We start from the raw sequence: 19942 nt of genomic DNA, 5'->3' as shown, positions 1-19942 counted from the left end.
ACCGAATATCGGGAGGTACCGTTATATGGGGGCTATATCAAATCATGGACCCATGCATGCAATGTTTCGCCACCGAAGCTGGAACCAATTATGACCAACAAATACCAATTTTCGAACAAATCCCTTTGAAAATGTGGCAAAAATCATCAAATTACCGAATATCGGGAGGTACCGTTATATGGGGGCTATACCAAAACGTGGACCTATAATTACAATGTTTCGCCACCGGAGCTGGAACCCATTATGACCAACAAATACCGATTTTCAGACAAATCCGTGAAAAAATGTGGTAAAAAAAACTAAAATACTAAATATCGGGAGGTACCTTTATATGGGGGCTATACCACAACGTGGACCTATACATGCAATGTTTTGCCACACGCTCAGGGACCCGCTATGACCTACAAATACCAATTGTAAGACAAATCCGTGAAAAAATGTGGCATAAATCATCAAAATACCGAATATCGGGAGGTACCGTTATATGGGGACTATACCAGAACGTGGACCGATATATCTCATTTTCAATACCAACCATCCTAGACACAATGCAAATAGCTCTGCTAAATTTTGGAGCTCTACGTCAAATAATGTGGGCTGTATCGCGATTTCAACAGACAGACAGACAGACAGACGGACATCGTTAAATCGCCTTAGAATTTTATGCTGATTATGAATATATATACTTTATGGGGTCTAAAACGAATATTTAGGGATGTTACAAACGGAATGACAAAGTTAATATACCCTCCTTTCCAAGGTGGAGGGTATAAAAAAAGGAGCAAAATCTCCCCGTTTTGTGACGAGCTTGACGGTAAACCATTTTAACCAAAATAATCACTGCATTGTTATCTATAATATTGTCGAAGACACTGTATTCCAATGAATCTTAAAACGAAAATTTCAAAAAAATGCAGAAAGAGGGGAACTTTCCTCCTCTATTTAGGTTACGTTGCGATGTAAACTTTCAAAACGGTACCAAATACGTATGACTGAATAGTGGATAATTAATATTTAAACATATGTATGAATGATGCGAAAAATGCTCAGATAAAGAATTGAAAAAGCATAGTTCGGTCACTATGGTCACTTCGGGAAAAATGGAATTTTTTATTTATTTGAATAGGAAAATACATGAGGCACATTTTCTCACTTGTGAATGATTTTACTATTTTAATGTGATCGCAAAAAATCAGTGGCATTGTAACATAAAATTTAATTCCCCACAAATCAAAACTTCAGAATGTTCCATGTCATAAACCATTCATAAATTTAAATAAATAATACATATAATTTTATATCAGTGTTTTATTATTGTTTTATTCTTACTTATATTATTTCAGTTGTTCTTTTTTATTTCATACTTGTTTTCATTTCTTTTCTTTTCTTATCATTTCATTATTTTAACTATTTGTGTTTATTTCCAATGGTATTTTCATAGAGTTGCTTTCACTTGATCTAGGCGTTAATAATGAAGTCTTAACTATAACAAATATTATGGATATTTAATTGTTTCTTTATCTGCTGGTACATTAATGTAGGGCAATCTTTCAATGTTAGATTTTCTTTCATTTCTTTATAAGTAGGGTTTCTTACATTTAGACAATAAAGATTTCACGGAATTAGCTGCTACAAATATCTATGGATGTGTGTGTTTTATGTATAGGTAAGAGTTTTTGTTTTTGTCATTACAAATATAAATATTTATAAAAAAATATTTTCAAAATTTTGCATAAATGTCTGGTTCATTTCTGTTTTTATGCTGTGTATATTTAGTGTATATAAATATCGATTCATAAAATGTGCTCTGATTTAAATAAACAAAAAAAAAAAATAGTGACAACAATTACACATTTGGAGGATGAAAGAATTAATGCATGATTCTATAATGAATGTTGTGTAGATATTTGTCTTTGACTAAATAAATTTTAGAACATGATTACTTTTTTATATAGTAAAATATCCCTACAGTTTTATTTTGTTTTTTTTAGTGTCAACAATAAAAAGGCAGAAAATAAAGATTTTTTTCATTTAATAAAAAATCATATTTTTTATAATTAAAAATATTTCAAATAAAAAATACATAATCGTCTAACGACAATGGCAAATGGTAGACCAAAAATTTAGTTTGTTATCCTTTAAAAAAAATATTGTGTTAAGAAAAAAATCAGATTGTACGAAAGATAGTATGAACAAAAAAATATTGAAGTATTTATATATAAAATATGGTGATTAAAATAAAAAATATAATCATTTAAAAAAATTAAACAAATTTAAAAAAATAAATGATTTTTCTTAATATGGAACATTTGAGAAGAGATAAGAAACACTTTCGCCGTTGTGTGTTCTTCTAACGGCTTCGGCAAACATCATTGAGACATCAATGCACTGCAAAAATAGAAACGAAAGAATTTGTTAAATAATTGATATTAAAATTTATTATAAAACAATAATAACGAACCTGTATTTTGGGACAATCTCTCATATGACCATCCTGAGGAATTGTATTTGTAACAACCACAGCCTCAAAGCAGGCATTGTTTATGCGGGATATTGCCGGTCCCGAAAAGATACCATGTGTCAAAATAGCATAAACCTGAAAAAGTTTATGAAAAGGGTAGAGTTAATATCAGTCGAATCAATTTAGTAATTATTTCACTAGAATACATACCTTTGTAGCACCTGCTTCCACCAAACGATCGGCAGCATGTACAATTGTACCGCATGTATCGGCCATATCATCGACCAATATGGCAATTTTATCTTTAACATCACCGACAAGTACCATAGAAGCGACTTCATTGGCCTTCTTGCGTTCTTTGTGAATCAAAGCGAATTCAACATTCAAACGATCAGCAATGGACGTCACACTAAAAAATATTGAAGAAAAATGGGTTAATAATAGTAACTAATAGGGGAATGTCTATCAAAATTCATTAATGTTTACGAACTCATATCTTACCGTTTAGCACCACCAGCATCGGGTGAGACAATAATCGAGTTCTTCCATTCTGTAATGTTCTCCTTGATCCATTTCAGAACAGCTGGTTCAGCATAAAGATTGTCCACGGGAATATCAAAGAAACCCTAGAATAGAAGAGATCATAGGTTAGTAATTGGCTGAAAATTAGTATCTGGGTTTCTTCGTTAGAATGCACAGGGCCATAAAATTAAAAATTAATTTGGGAGTTAAAGACTATTTTTGAATTTTGCTTTTCTGTCTTGAAGTAACAACTCCACCAATATATGTCACGCTTCATATATACGCAATTAAATACTAATATTAATTACCTTCTGTCGAAACGATAAAAAAAACACCAGCAAAATCTGGTCAAGAACTTCGAAATTAATGAAATCAGGAGCAATTAATGAAATCAGTTTTTACTACGGTAATCGACTTTTCTTTTGTGATTTAAAAAAATCAAAACTAGCATATTCTTCCGGAACCTGCAAAAGTGCAATAGTATTATATTGCAAGTTCTGATTTGTAAACAAATCTTCATTAATTAATACATCCTGTGTCACCATATGTAACTGCTGTCAAATAAATAGAATTTAATTTCCAAACATAAAATAGAGCAACTTTCTTATTTGACTATATATTTTGAAAGCAAAACCAAAAAATTGAGAATATTCTGAACAAGATTAGGATTTGGAGAAAAAATTAACCAATATGCCAAAAAAGCTCAACGAACAACAGCTGCATGAGCTAAAGGACTGGCTACAATCCCACGAAATTGTTTACAAAAATTTACATCGTGACTTTTCCGATTGTTTGCCCGTGGCGAATTTATTAAAAAAATTCTATTCGAAACTGGTCGAACTGCATAACTATCCGCCACGCAATAACACCCAATTAAAAGTGAACAATTGGGAAACATTAAATCTTAAGGTCCTATCCAAGATTGGCCTGCAACAAAATAAACAAATGCTGGAGAAGTTTGCCAAAGCCATACCGGGGGCAATTGAATCTTTATTGTATGACATAATGATAATAGATCGTGAACAACAACAACAAAAAGCTGGAGATCATCAAATTAATGAACAGGAAAAAATTTGGACCGAAAATGATGAAATAATGACAGTAACGGTGAATAAAAGAATTGGTGATGGTCTCATACAGGTGCCACAAAAAATGATTCTATATTCATTGTACGAGGAGGCCATCAAGCAATGCCAGGCCAAGGATAATTACATAACTGCAGCCCAACAAAAAATAACACATTTGGAAAATGTCATACAACTGAAAGCGGAACGCATCGATGAATTGTGCGCCCAGTTGGCCAAAGTGTCGGTGAGAAATTTGCTAAGTCATGTAAATCGTTTGGAACATTCGCACAGTGGTCCTGTATTAAATGACAATGTTTCTATTGGGTCTAATTTCAAGGAGAATGGATCCGAGGAAAACATAACTATTTGAATAAACATATTAATAAATATGCATATATATATGCATACATATGTATATTTAGCATTTAATACATAATTCTTTTCTTTTCATTTTTAGATTCCAAATAGTTTGCCAAATAATATATGTCAAAGGGCTAGGGTTTCTTTTGAAGCTCTTATACCAGAACCAAGGGAAATTATCCATCAAATGGGGTCGCTTCCATCAATAAATAATGAATAAACGAAACTGACACAAATATCTTTAAAATAAAAGAATAACTGATTTCGAAAGAGGATGTGAAAAGAGAAACAGCCAAAATCTTGAGGTGCCCTTAGGTTGCCTCATAATCTCTGCATTTTAGGTGTGTAGATACAAGACAAAAATTAAACGAGACTCTGGATATATTATGTTTTTCCAAATAGGTTTCGAGCCAGCTTTTGGACAGAAACTTTGTGACTTATTTTTGGAGGAAGCTTCTTAAAATAAAATGTAACTATGACCATTAATAGATCTTTTAAGGTTAGGACCCCGAAAATCTTACAATTCATATTTTAGGGATCAAAATTGCTCTCTCTCTCTCTCTTATTTTTTGGGTAGCTACCACAAAAAAAGAATATCCTAATATTTGCATCAGTGCTAGATCAGGTGTGAAAATGGACGATATCGGTCCACTCCATCAAGTACCCCTCCCACTAATAGGGTCAACAGTTTGAATAATTATAATAACTCTTATAAAAAGTGATGTAAGTGTCCAATTGTCTACAAATTACACACATCACAATAATTTTTTTATTAATTAATTGTGTGAAAATGGAATATATCGGTCCACTTCTTCTTGTACATCCCCCACAAAGGGTCAAAATTTTGAATATTCATGAAGGTCAAAAACACGAAATATATACATCGGCTTCCATTCAGACTTGGTACATCTCAATATTTCCATCAACACAAGATTTGTTATAAAGATCGGACCTACCTCCACCACAAAAGGGCCAAAGTTTAGAATAACAAAAACGATCATAAAATCCGAAATAAGCATCCGGTTCTCTTCAAATTATACTCATCACAATATTCTTATTAACCCAAGGTCTAGAGTGAAGATGGAATATATCGGTCCACTTCTTCTGGTGCATCCCCCACAAAGCGTCAAAATTTTAAGTACCCTTGCGGCTCATAAAACGGAAAATGAACATCCGATTCCATTAAGTGTTGGTTCATCTCAATATTTCCAACAACACAAAATCTGGTAGCGATCGGACCATTTCTTCTGGTACCTCCTTAGCATAGGGTTCAAGATTTTGAAAAACAAAACGCTCATAGAAAGCTCATATTAAGCCATCTAAGTCTCTTTAAGTTTCACTTGATTTTTCATAATCAGTTGGCTGTTTGAACAAAAAGACTTTTTCCTTATACATGGGAACATCGATTTACATTTTTCGTCAATTACTCAATTAAAAACATTTCACTATCACTTAAAACACTAATACCCTGGCATATGACTCAACAGCTTCGTGCCCTCGAAAACACATACATATATTTCGAGTTTCTGTTTTTTTTTTGTTTTATTGCGAAAGAAGGTCAACAACAAGGAATTAGCCTTGTCTATTTTGTGATTTATTGATAAGGAGTTTTGGCGTTGAGTAAATAGCATTCAAAACGAACGCCACCGTTACTGGTTTTTAACAACAACAAAAAGATAATACTACATATTTGGTCTAGTTTGTTGTTGTTTGTTGGGAAAATTACAATAACAAATACATTTGTAACGCCCAATAAAGACAATGAAAACATCAGTAACTTAGCGAAATGAAATAATTAACGAATTTCAAACGCAATTTATCAATTAAAACTAATTGTTTATTTATAGCAAAATGAATTGACTTAAAGTCAATACGAACAACAAAAATAAAAAAATAGAGGGTGAGATAAAAAAACTGCAACCAACTTTAGACTGCTGTCTTTTCTATGCCACTCGTCCGACAACTATTAAAACTATTCCAGTGACAGCTCATTATAATATTTACAAGCGTACAAAAGCATTTTGGTGAGAATTTTCCAGAAAAAAAGTTATTCGTGATAGAATTCAGGCGTGATAGTGTGATTTCTTTATATTTGCCTGGAAAACCACAATTGGCTATCGTTAGAGCACTCCAGCATTTAAATTTGAATAAATCTTTTGTGTCTCGTACCATCGCTTATTGCCGTTTAACTTGTAGCGTAGCCCGACGTCAAGCATCAGCAGAAATGGTAAAGAAGTGACTTGATCGAAACTCGCGTCACAGTTGCTGAAAAATGACTCGTGAGTATTGAAAAATGAGCTTGGGAATTCCAAAAAGTCCAAGAACTACACCGCAACAGTAAGAAAATAGGCTCAAAAGAGCTAGAGTTGCTTCGCTTGGCCGAAATTGGTGAAATTACGAATTTCGCCGTATGATCGTGTTTAATTTAACAGCCGATGGTCGCTCTCCGCTCGTATTAATCGACCGTGGCATCAGAATAAATGCCGAATGTTATTGCGAAAATATTCCGGAGGGTGTATTAAAGGCTTGGGCACGCAAACATTTTGGCCGCAGCCCTTGGACATTCCAACAGGCCTCAGCACGCGCCACCCAAGAATGGTTAAAAAATGAGGTTCCTCGCTTCATTTCTGACGCACACTGTGGCCACCAAAATCTCCGGATACCTATCCGTTGGACTATGGTGTCTGGAGTATTTTGAAAAGCACGGTTGGCTCCAAAAAATACCAAAGTGTCGCCGGGAATGGGCCAATATACCGCAGAGCAACATTCGGGAAGCGTGCGACGGTTTCATTGGCCGCTTGAAGGCCGTAATCTAAAATTATTCTAAATTTTGATGATATTTCCGTCATTTTTTGCTTTCATTTAATAAAATTTCCAGAAACCCAGCCTTAATACATGCCTACGCACCAAGACTAACCCTCGTGCAAAATTATTTTAGTTATTTCACTAATCTTTTATAAACTGTATAACATACTTTTAGGCGGAAATGTAAATTGCAAAATTACTGAAATTGTTTTCATTAAATTAAATTATTACACCAGAATTATAATATATTCTGCAATATATATATATTTATAAATTTTATAGATTAGAAAAAAAAATTACCCAGAAAACTACTTTAGTAGTTTAAGTTGACACCCAATGGGACCAAGAACCTCACTTATTGATTTATTCAACGGTTTCTTTGCAAGTTTAGCTATGGAAACAGCTCATCTAAATTTCTTCTAAACTTCCTCTTTCTGATTTAAACTTTTTATAAGGATAAACCCAACCTGATGTTAGAACACTCTGCGCTATCGGTTGTTGGCCTACTCTGTTGTTCTAAAATTAAAAATTATTTCTTGTGCTGCTTTTACGACTAAAAAGGACGGAATCTTAGTAATTATTATATATTTTTAAAACTTACCTGAATTTGAGATGCATGCAAGTCCATAGTTATAATGTGATCTGCTCCGGCCACTGATAGCATATTTGCGACCAATTTCGCCGAAATGGGGGCACGACTCTGTAGAAAAACCAGAAACAATACAAAACGTTAATATCTTTATGGCCCTTGGCAAAAAGAGAACAATACCATGAGAAAAAAAAAACAAATGTCAAATGGCAACTTTGAAATGATATGACAACGAATAGGGGACAATGTTCATATTCTGGATATACCCAATTTGGAAACGATTGTGGTGCGGAATTGTTGATGGTGGAGAACCACTGTGATAGATGATTCACATGAAGACGACGAATACAATGTTAAAACATAAAAATACGCCCATTTGGCATTAACGAATTTTGCAAAACAAATTTAATTCAATTTAAAGAAATAATAATGATAATTTAATATTAAATAAAATAAATTAATAAAATCATAACTACAAAATGAAATAAGTTTTTTTGGTGAACAAATGTTGATACATTTAAGGTGTGCTCTAAAACAGGTGCTTGTAAACCAATTTCGAAACCAGTGATTAATGTGCCATACAAGGGGGAGAGGATAAAGGGTACACAAAGTGAAAAGTGCTTGCTTTAGAGTGATGCTGCTATTCAAAAAAATATATTTTATAATAATACATACTTTTTTATTAAAATATAAATACATTGAGAGAAGGAGAACAAAAAAAAATCATGCAAAAAAAATATGATTTTCGGAAGGGGAAACTCAAATGGGAATTAAATTTGGGACTCATTCTCAAATCTAAAAAACAATCTTGAAAAAGTTGCATAAAAAAGTAGTCCGGTTTCAATCTCGTAATTCGAAAACAAACGCATATGCAAAAAAGAAAGCCTAAGAAACGCCAGTGTTTTGTTAGACCCTTGAGGTCTGTGGGGCTAAGCAAAGAACCTTTTTCTCAGCTATTGTTTAGCGAGATTTCCCATTTGAACTACTCACAGTATATTGTTTAGGTGAAAATTCCTAAAAATAAAAGAAATTGTCAAAGAAAAGAAAAAAGTTTAGGTGAAACACAAACTGCAGAAATATTGAAAAAAGGAAAACAAATGGGTGGGGGGGGGGGGGTAAAGTTGGGGTAGACGCAAACAAGTAAATGTTCCTGATGTAGAAGGGATTGTGTTAAAAAATTAATTTTTGTTGAACTTAAAATTAAAAAAAAAAAAAACATTATGCAATGTGTATCACTTAATTAAGCCGTTGGTAGAAGGCTCCAGTAAATTTAATTGTGAAGGGCATAATAATCTCGTTTTTATAACCTCCACCATAGTATGGAGGATAAAGATTGTCATTCCGTTTGTAACACCTCGAAATATGCATTTTAGACCCCACAGAGTATATTTATTCTTGATCAGCTTAAAATTCTATGTCGATTTAGCCATGTCCGTCCGTCAGTCCGTCTATCCGTCTGCGGAAATCACTCTTGCTTCCGAACGAAATTTAGTAGGTTGATAAAATTTTACTCAAATTTATATTATATTTGCGGGATTTTTGGTATTGAAAATGCGCCATGTAGGTCCACGTTTTTTTTATAGCCCCCATACAATGGTACCACCAGATATTCGGTATTTTGGTGATTTTAGCGACATTATTCACCGGAATTGTTACAAATTTGGTATTAGAAACTCGTAATGGATTCTGCAGCCTATGGCAGAAAATTGTCCTTGCAGGTCCACGTCTTCGTATAGCCCCCATATAACGGCACCTCCCGATATTCGGTGTTTTGATGATTTTAGCGCATTATTCACCGGAATTGTTTCAAATTCGGAGTTATTCTAACAAGGTGACTATTTGCTAAAAATTTGGACCGATATGACCCATTTTCTGTATTAATGATTCCGGATATAGTCCAAAGTTCTTAATCAAACTTTAAAACTCTATACTAAATATTGCGAAATATATCTCAAACTATAGGGGTCTATTAGGTCCACTTGAGGCATTTTCCACAACCCGGACTGCCTATGGAACAGTGCAATTATAAGAAAATTTTTAGGGAATTTGGAAAATTGCAAAATATTTTACAAATAAACTAGGTTTTTTACTAACAAAAATGTATGCGCTATTTTCTATGGTTTTAAGTAAACCAATTTTTTTTCCTTTTCCAAAAAATGAAGTATAAATGGAGATTTTGACTCGTATTGGATGCAGTGAAGACATAATTTTCACTTTTAGTACAGGAAATTCGAATGTAATTTTCAAAAAAAAAAAAAAAAACTATAGGAGCTAGATATACAGTTTATTTATATGGTTTTATATTTTATATGGGCATTTTGTGAAGAGTATTTCTCTTTGGACACCTTCCGCCTAAAATGACATTTTATATTTTTTTCAAATGTCAACTCGAAAGAAGTCCGAGGAAATATGTATCAAAAAAAATTAAGATTTTTTTCGGTTTTTTTGGGAATAATATTGCAATATTTTGCCGATATACAGTAAAAGTAGAGATTTCTTTGGTGACTTATGGTAAAATTTAATGAAGAATATTTTTGTCTTTGACGTCATCCATCTAAAATTATGCTTTGTTGGATATTTTTGCACAAATTCACACACAGTACGGATTAACCCTTAAATGTCTTTTAAAGGCATATTAATCCCTTACGTTTAAGAACGAGTTAGATTCTCGACGTCTTCTAGGGCCTATGGTAGAACTTTATAACAAATAATTTTGTAGGATATTTTGACTACCTACGATCCCGTTTAAAGGAAATATTTAGCCATATTTGAAAATAAGAACCAAAAAGACCCATCGTTGACCCTCATGAGGGTTAAAATGTTGAATCAAAATATTCCTCGTATTTTTATCTGCAATATTGTCGAAGACACCGTATACCTAATGCACAGATTCCACGGAATCTTTATCCGAAAATTACCAAAAGAGTGGAAGAAGGGGGAACTGGGCCCTTCTATTTTGGTTCATTTTTAATGAGAACTTTCAAAACACAGATATACGTGGCTTCTTTTTTAACATTCTCTTCTTTCATAATCTGCCGCATTTCCCCGTAATTATTTGTTGTGTTGCACCGTGTAGTAGTGGGCATTATACATACTGGTAGACATAACAATATGCCCTCTAAATGTTCGTAAAAGGGTCTTGTCAAAACACATATATGACCTATAAGGGTGAGAGTATAATAAATAAGTAATTGTTTTCACTTCGAGACATGGAATGTTGACTTAGAACAAATATTGAATTTTATCAGTAAATTAATCAAATGTAAATTATATTGATTGAAAAAAATAAATAAAAAACATAACAATACATAGACATAATTAGGAGGGACAAAACGTGACAAACAATGACACAAATTTATAATAACAAAATGTTGGTGTATGTGTATATTTCTTATCATTAATAATAAATAATACACCATATAAAAATACCATAATATCTATAAATACACAAAAAACAAAAGTAACTAATGTTCACCAAAGTCGTTATTTTTTTTTTTAAATTATACATAAATACAAAAATTGCATGTGAATAAATTAATTGTTGTAATTTATATTTTGCAATGAAGCTGCATTCTACAATTTTTTTATAATAAAAAAAAAATAATACCAAATTCAATATAAATATCGTCGCATTTTTTAAAAAGATAATTTTGAAGCTAATTGTTGTGATTTCATGTACGAATGACTTTCTTACAAATTTTATTTGGAATTTCTAATATTTTTAAAATTTTAAGCAAATTTTGTACGAATAAAATGAGTTATATTTATAGTGTTTAATCTCTAGTGCATTTCATTGCAAGAAAAAAAATATTTAAAAAATAAATATTTATTTAAAAAGTTAAAACATAAAATTAAGTCTAGTATTAAATTGAACATAAAACTCAACATGCAATGTTACTTTCAGGAGTCTTGACATAAAACATGGAAGTTATATGTAACAAAAAGTAAGAGAATTCTGAATAGATCAAGAAAAAAAAAACATAAGTTATTATATTTAGATTCAATTTTGACAGTACAAAAAATAATCAAAAATGTTATCATTTATAGTTTATACCATTGTCATTAAAAATGCATCTAATTAAGTGTATAAATTTAATCAATGTACCGTTTTAATTAAATTGTAATTAAAAAATAAACAAAAAAATCGAATATAAATATAAATTTAACATCAGGTACAATAAAAGAATTTAAACATATAAAAATGTCTACTCATCAAATCATTGTACGTTATTATACCCTCCACCTTGGAAAGGAGGGTATATTAACTTTGTCATTCCGTTTGTAACATCCTTAAATATTCGTCTTAGACCCCATAAAGTATATATATTCATAATCAGCATAAAATTCTAAGTCGATTTAACGATGTCCGTCTGTCTGTCTGTCCGTCTGACTGTCTGTCTGTTGAAATCACGATACAGCCCACATTATTTGACGTAGAGGGCCAAAATTTAGCAGAGCTATTTGCATTGTGTCTAGGATGGTTGGTATTGAAAATGAGATATATCGGTCCACGTTCTGGTATAGTCCCCATTTAACGGTACCTTCCGATATTCGGTATTTTGATGATTTATGCCACATTTTTTCACGGATTTGTCTGAAAATTGGTATTTGTAGGTCATAACGGGTCCCTGAGCGTGTGGCAAAACATTGCATGTATAGGTCCACGTTGTGGTATAGCCCCCATATAAAGGTACCTCCCGATATTCGGTATTTTATTTTTTTTTGCCACATTTTTTCACGGATTTGTCTAAAAATTGGTACATGTGGGTCATAATGGTTTCCAGCTCCGGTGGCGAAACATTGCATGTATGGGCCCATGATTTGGTATAGCCCCCATATAACGGTACCTCCCGATATTCGGTATTTTGATGGTTTTTGCCACATTTGTTCACTGATTTGTCTAAAAATTGGTATTTGTGGGTCATAATGGGTGCCTGAGCGTGTGGCAAAACATTGCATGTGTAGGTCCACGTTTTGGTAAAGCCCCCTTATAACGGAACCTCCCGATATTCGGTAATTGGATGATTTTTGCCACATTTTTTCACGGATTTGTCTGAAAATTGGTATTTGTTGGTCATAATGGGTTCCAGCTTCGGTGGCGAAACATTGCATGCATGGGTCCATGATTTGATATAGCCCCCATATAACGGTACCCCCCGATATTCGGTATTTTTATGGTTTTTGCCACATTTCTTCTAATGTTTCTTTTACCCTAAGGTGGAGGGTATTAAAAGTTTGGCCCGGCCGAACTTAATGTTTTTTTACTTGTTTTTTATTAATATTGATGAATCATAGAAAACAATATTAGTATAAAATTATAGAATTATTGTTAATTTACCAATATTAAAATTTGAATATGAATGAATTAGAATAAAAAATCAAATTCAAATATTATATTTCATTTGATAAATTATTCACAATTTCAGCGTTGCTTACAAAATCACACAAAAAAATCTTTGTACAAAATATGCTTAAAAAAATATATATATTTATATTTGCTATTTGTTATCTCCTCAAATGTTACTCGGATGTTACAATTATTGTGAATTTAATATAAATATGAATATCTTGTTGTTTTAGTTTTTTTTGTTTTTCACCCAGCGTTAAACATAAAATGACAAAAAAGATTAAAACAAATCTGAAAACTAGAACGAAGTAAATACCCTAAATTTCCAATCGTAGTTCTTACTACGGAGCTTTACATCGCCATCATCAGAGCCGGCCAGCTAAAGAAAATCAAATAATTTAATAAATTAAATAAATGAGAGAGCATATTTGAACATTAATACACAACACAACTTCAAAATTATCCGCCCATAAATCGATAATTTACTTGACGACTTTTTTTTTTTTTGGTTGAAAAGTTGTTGCCTTGGTAGTTTTCCAAAGACCAAAAATTGAAATAAAAAACAAATTACAACAATCGAAAATAAGTCACATTAAAAAGAAAAAAACAACAACAACAACATCAAAATGCAAAAATAAGCTTGGTTTTGTTTTTAGTACAATTATTATTTTTTCAATAGCAAAACAATTAGAAAACAAAAAGAAAAAACAATAAAATTAAAACCATAATTTTCACTTCACGTTTACATTTCTGTTGTCATTATCAACTTCTTCTTTCGCATTTTCTGTTTCGGTGGTGTGTTTTCACTTAACATTTTAAGAAATTTTGTACCAAATACTTTGAGTTTCGTTTTTTTCTTTACCTTACTTACCTTATCTTTCTTATCTTGGCGGGCATATGGGAAACAAGGAATCACAGCTGTTACACGGGATGCTGAGGCGATCTTGCAGGCATTGATCATGATCAGCAATTCCATCAAGTTGTCATTAATTTCACCGGAACCAGATTGCACAATGTACACATCTTCACCGCGCACAGATTCACCAATTTCAACACTGGAATTTAAAAAAAGAGGGGACATTTAGTGGGGAATTACTTGAAATGGGGGAAAATAAATTAAAAAAGGTAATGTGTAAATCATAATATAAATAATTGACGGCATAATCACATATGTACAAAACATTGTTCCAGAATAAAAAAGGAAGTATTCGTTCTTTTGCTAGCTTAAAAGTCTTGACGTTAAATTCATCAAGGATGACAGCTGATTATTCCCAAAGACAAAGGTCAAGGAATCCCCCCGAAATAAAAAATTATTTAAGAATTAAATTAAGATTGTCATGACTGATAAACGGAAATTTATGAAAAAAAAAAACATATTTATTAATAATTAAGTATATATTAACATGTATCTACGTATGTCACCGTATAAAAATGTATTAATTACAGTTTAATTTCGAATTATTAAGACACGAATCAACAACCTTACTGCAACCTCACGATATTGTTAAGCAGGAATCCTATAGAATATTATCCAAACTTCCAAAAACTCAATGAACCTTTAAAACGACAGGGTAATAAATGTCACGCAACCATTTAGAGGCCAAGGACCAACAACGAACGGCACGTGACATACAAGAAATATTAACAATTGTTATGAGCACGTAAACATGTAATAATTCCGTTCGTTTAGTTTCTCAGCAATAGGTAAAAAATAACTCGGTAACTTGTAGTGAGAAACAAATTACTATCTTACGCTAAAATTTTGCAGAACAGTAAAATCCATATCAAAATTTCGAGTTTTATAGGAAAACAGAATTTTTTTCCAATATTGAATGCTTATTTTATAAAAAATAATTCAAATATCTAAATTAATTCCTAATATTTTCATTTATTTTTTTAAATAGTCGACTTTTGCTGGATAATTCTTAATGAAAAAATTGCTCCAGTAAGAATTTCCAAACTTTCGGTAAATCAACTATTAAAATTGTTCTTTTTCACTCTCTTATTTGCTGGACCTTTGGGGCATCAACAACATTTTGCCATAACTTGTGCAGAATAAAGTTGTTGAGAGTAAATACGATTTTTCCTCTCCTAAGAGAAAAAAAACAATTGCAAAAGGTAAAGAAACAGAATCATGCAAAAGCTTGTTTTAAATCTAGGATGGTTGGATATAGGATTTTGAGGATTTTTGTCACGTTTTTTCACGAATTTGTATTTGCAGTTCATAATGGGTTCTAGCTTCGGTGGCAGAACATTAAATACCTAGGTCCACGTTTTCTCATAGCGAAATTTACCCACGAAATTGTTTCAAATTTCGGTATTTTAAAGATTTGGTAGATGTCTTGTTTATTTTTAATAAAATACTAATTTTTGCTTGTTTTGTTTCTTTTTATTGCGGACAAGTTGTTTTGTTTTGACGAAACAAATTGTACAAATTTTTACCAAATGTCGTCTGATAAACCACATTTTTGTAAGTGAGAGAAATCTTGACCGTTGAGTTATCCAGTGTTGCCATTTGGAAATTTTATGGCAACTATTTATGGCATTTTACAGTAGGTTTACAAACATTTACATATACTCATTTGCTGAATAGAAGATGGCAACTTTTTCTGGAGTACTCTTCAGTGTTCAAATAAAATTTATTTTCATATCTGAAATATTTACGTATGACGAGTTGCATATTTAAAAAAATAATCAATAATCAAATATTTTTGAGCCTTCCTAGGCACATAAAAACAGTTGTGTGTTCCATATCACATTTGTCTAAAACTTTGTTTTGTTTTGTAATATTGACGTCAAATAGAAGGGGAAATTGAAAGCAGATCAGTAAAAATTATTTGCCTATTCACGAAAGTTTCAATTTAGCATGATCTTGTATTTGCGTTCTTGTTGTTGGTATGGCTACATAGTTTTGTGACGATGTTGGACAAGCCCCATAACCAACAACAATTCGATTGTCCCTGACAACGACAACAAAACGAAAATAAAACGCCGTCAAGTGATATCCATAAGAATTTGTAGTTTATTCATCCATGGTGTGTGAATTTTGTTTGGCTGCTTTAGTTTGATTTTCTTGCGTAGATGGATGGGCATGGTGAAAATACATTTTTTGGTTGCTATAATCTTTGAAATATCTTTTAGTTGTACAATGGGTTGATATGTCATTGATTGCATTTGTTCTAATTCAAATTATTTTTAATAAATACAATTTTTATTAAAAAATCATTGAAAAAGCAGCCTATTCGATAACTCTCGAATAGAGTATCCGATTTGATCCAAACTAAGTACATCGTAGTATTATTGTCAAACTTCGATCGAGTTCGGAGATGGGAAATATCGTTCCACTCCTTCTGGTACCTCCCTCACAAAATGTCAACATTTTCAAAGAAAATAATTTACTGCACAGAAAGAGAAGCAATAATCCGATTTTGCTCCAACTTTGTAAATCATAATATTTGCACCAGTGCTAGGTCTGGTGTGGTACCTCCCCCACAAAGAGTTAAAATGTTGAGTATCCATGAAGCTCATAAAACGGGAAATTAATATTCTATTCCATTCAGACTTGGCACATCTCAATATTTCCATCAACACAAGATCTGTTACAACGATGGTAGAGATCGGACCATTTCTTCTGGTACCTCCCCTACAAAGGGTTAAAGTTTTGAATAAGAAAAACTATCATAAAATCCGAAATAAGCATCCGATTCTCTTTAAATTACACACATCACAATATTTTTTTAGCCCAAGGTCTGGTGTGAAAATTGGATGCATTGGTGGTCCACTCCTTCTAGTACATCCCCCACAAAGGGTCAACGTTTTGAATATCCATGAAGCTCATAAAACGCAAAATTAACATCCGATTCCATTCAGATTTGGTACATCTCAATATTTCCATCTACACAAGATCTATTGTAAAGATGGTAGAGATCGGACCATTCTTTCTGGTACCTCCCCCACAAAGGGTCTAAGTTTTGAATGATCAAAACGATCATAAAATCCGAAATAAACATCCGGTTCTCTTCATATTTCACACATCCCATTATTTCTACTAACACAAGAACTGCTGTGAAGGCGGGATATATCGGTCCACTGCTTCTTTTACCTCTCTCACAAAGGGTCAAAGTTTTTAATATCCATGAAGCTCATAAAACGGTAAATTAACATCCGATTCCATTCGGACTTGGTGCATCTCAATATTTCCATCAACACAAGCTCTGTTATAAAGATGGTAGAGATCGGACCATTTCTTCTGGTACCTCCCCCACAAAGGGTTCAAGATTTTAAAAAACAAAACGCTCAAAGAAAGCGGAATATGCCTCCAACTCTATTCAAATTCCACGCATGCACATATTTTTGATAACGCAGAATTCGTTGTAAAGATTATCCCTTTCTGGTACCTCACCCACAAAAGGTCACAATTTCCAATACTTATATCTGTCATAACTTACAAAAGAAGTCAGCGATTCTTTACAATTTGCTATTTCCAAATATTTCTCTCAAACGGAAACCTGAGATGAATGCGGGATTTATCAAAATTTGTGGTTTCGCATAAAATTGGAAATAAAATAAAATTGAAATGCACATATCAATATTTTTATCTGTATTAGATGAAGTATGAAAACGGAATACTTCGGTCCGCTTTATTTGTTACCTCGCGCATATTTCCACATTTTTCAAAAATTTTCACATATCTCATAAAAAGTATAGGAAGTAGCCCATATAGTCTGACACGTTGTAATATTGTTTATCAGTCTTAGGTCAGAAACGAATTGGTCAATATTGGCCAACTGCTTCGGAAACTCCCCCACAAAAGGCCAACAGTTTGAATAATCATAGCTCAAGGCTGGAGGCATACTTCTGTCGGCAAAACCGACTGGTACCATTTTACTTGTTATAATGTCATTTCTACCAAAAAAATCGTATATATTTTCATCCCACTGTAGAATAAAATTCTTGTCGAAAATAAAAAGTGAAAGTATCTCCTTTCCCTCTCATTACACCTCCTCGATTTTATTTTCTATGAAATTCTTTGTTATCGCTTTGCTTCCGGATAATTTGGTACAGCGGTTTTTTAAGGCTGATGACTTTTGTTCTCACATCTTTTGAGATCTGTTTCCCTTCTATTCGAAGAGAAATTTTCAAGAAAACATTGGTGACAAATTCTTGGTTTTTTGTTGTATTTGGTTTTTTGACTTGGCTGATTGTGGCATCTCTCGCCTAACTTGATGTATGTGATACCTTCCATCTTATCATCATCCCCATCGCGCCCATCTGGATTTATTTCAAGCGAGACAAGATGATTATCATGCCAAAGATAAAAAAATCTTTAACCAAAAATTGTTGGCCCAATGCCCAGACTTGTGAAGTGAAGGGAAAATAACCACACATACATATATATGGAGGTTTGTATGTATTTCGTATATCGTAGATGTTTGTTGTTATTTGCTTATTCTAAACAACAAAACAATTTAAAAGTAAAACAAAAGCGAATAAATTAACAAAACGAACAACATCGCATACTAAAATAATTGTTTACGCAGTAATGGAGGATTAAATAGCATGTGACGTCTCCAGATTTAAAAAAAATGTTGTGGATGAGTTGGTATCCGTCTGTGTGTGTAGTATATTTATAAAGGGGAAATGTGTGAAAATCCGAAAATATATAACTATAATTAAGACAAAAAATGGTTTTGAAAAATATCATTGCCCAAAAGTTTTTCGCATAATCCAAATAATTTTTCTATAAGCCAATAATTTATACAAATTACTATAAAATGTTGTACGATCATAGACAAATAAAAGTATAGGCTAAAAAGTTGTCTGTTATCTCCGAAAAAAGTGCTTCAATAGATGTCGTTCATGCTGTGAGAGAGAATAAGACTATTCACTCAATTCTCTCAAAATACAAAATATTGAATATTTTTATGATTTATTTTTATATATCAATTCAAAATGAAATAGTGACTTTATTTACATTTACATTATCCGACTATGTCATGAAATATTAAAATATAGAACTTAAATAGCAGAAAGATGAATAAATTGTTTTCGAAGTCAAGTGACTTCACTAGCCCTGAGTGACTTTACTGGCCCAAGATCAACCATAGTGACATCTGGCGGAAGGGGTAAATTTTAAAAATTTTTAGTCTATACCTTTATTTGTCAATGGTACGTTCATACGAATTCGGGGGCAGGCAATATCGATCCACTCCTTCTGGTACCTCCCACACAAAATGTCTCAATTTTCAAACAAAAATAATTTACTGCATAGAAAGTGACAGGATAATCCAATTTAGCTCTAACTTTGCAAATCTTAATATTTGCATCAGTGTTAGGTCAGGTGCGAAAATGGATAATATCGGTCCACTCCATCAAGTACCTCCCCCACAAAGGGTCAAAATTTTGAATATCTATGAATCTCATAAAACACGAAACTGACATCCGATTCCATTTGGACTTGGCACATCTCAATATTTCCATCAACACAAGATTTGTTATAAATATGGTATAGATCGGACCATTCCTTCTGGTACCTCCCCCCACAAAGCGTCCAAATTATGAATAACCAAAACGATCATAAAATCATTCGAAATAAGCATTCGGTTCTCTTCAATTTACACACTTCACAATATTTTTATTAACCCAAAGTCTGGTGTGAAAATGGGATATATCGGTCCACTCCTTCTGGTACCTCCCCCACAAAGGCTTAAAATGTTAAATATCCATGAAGCCCATAAAAAGGAAATTAACATCCGATTCCATTCAAGACTTGGCACATCTCAATATTTCCC

At 32.5% G+C, this 19942-nt stretch overlaps 2 protein-coding genes across 7 annotated transcripts in view; one reads left to right on the top strand and one right to left on the bottom strand.

Annotated features, from left to right (window-relative positions):
* Nucleotides 1-1290: 1290 nt before the first annotated feature.
* The window catches only part of LOC101893257 (ribose-phosphate pyrophosphokinase 1), a 43751-nt gene continuing 25099 nt past the window's right edge, over nucleotides 1291-19942 (bottom strand). For 2 of the 6 annotated variants that reach the window (XM_005183827.4, XM_005183825.4), the window contains exons 3-9: nucleotides 14014-14206; nucleotides 13468-13530; nucleotides 7817-7915; nucleotides 2963-3087; nucleotides 2672-2870; nucleotides 2462-2596; nucleotides 1291-2388 (exon numbers count right to left, since the gene is read on the bottom strand). In XM_005183827.4, the coding sequence (XP_005183884.1) occupies nucleotides 2296-2388; nucleotides 2462-2596; nucleotides 2672-2870; nucleotides 2963-3087; nucleotides 7817-7915; nucleotides 13468-13530; nucleotides 14014-14206 (907 nt within the window). In that variant the 3' untranslated portion in view covers nucleotides 1291-2295. Of the gene's footprint in view, nucleotides 2389-2461; nucleotides 2597-2671; nucleotides 2871-2962; nucleotides 3088-7816; nucleotides 7916-8794; nucleotides 8819-13467; nucleotides 13531-14013; nucleotides 14207-19942 lie in introns of all 6 variants that reach the window. The other 4 variants (XM_005183828.4, XM_005183826.4, XM_005183829.4 and 1 more) reach the window with 4 other exon arrangements.
* On the top strand, nucleotides 3659-4420 carry LOC101894164 (sperm flagellar protein 1). The gene has a single exon (XM_005183832.4). It carries the CDS (start codon nucleotides 3674-3676, stop codon nucleotides 4418-4420), a length of 747 nt encoding a protein of 248 aa, XP_005183889.1. The 5' UTR covers nucleotides 3659-3673.

The sequence above is a fragment of the Musca domestica genome, unplaced genomic scaffold (assembly GCF_030504385.1).
Source record: "Musca domestica strain aabys unplaced genomic scaffold, Musca_domestica.polishedcontigs.V.1.1 9, whole genome shotgun sequence".
In the NCBI taxonomy this organism is placed as follows: Eukaryota; Metazoa; Arthropoda; class Insecta; order Diptera; family Muscidae; genus Musca; species Musca domestica.
This window is presented reverse-complemented; position numbering and strand designations above follow the sequence as displayed.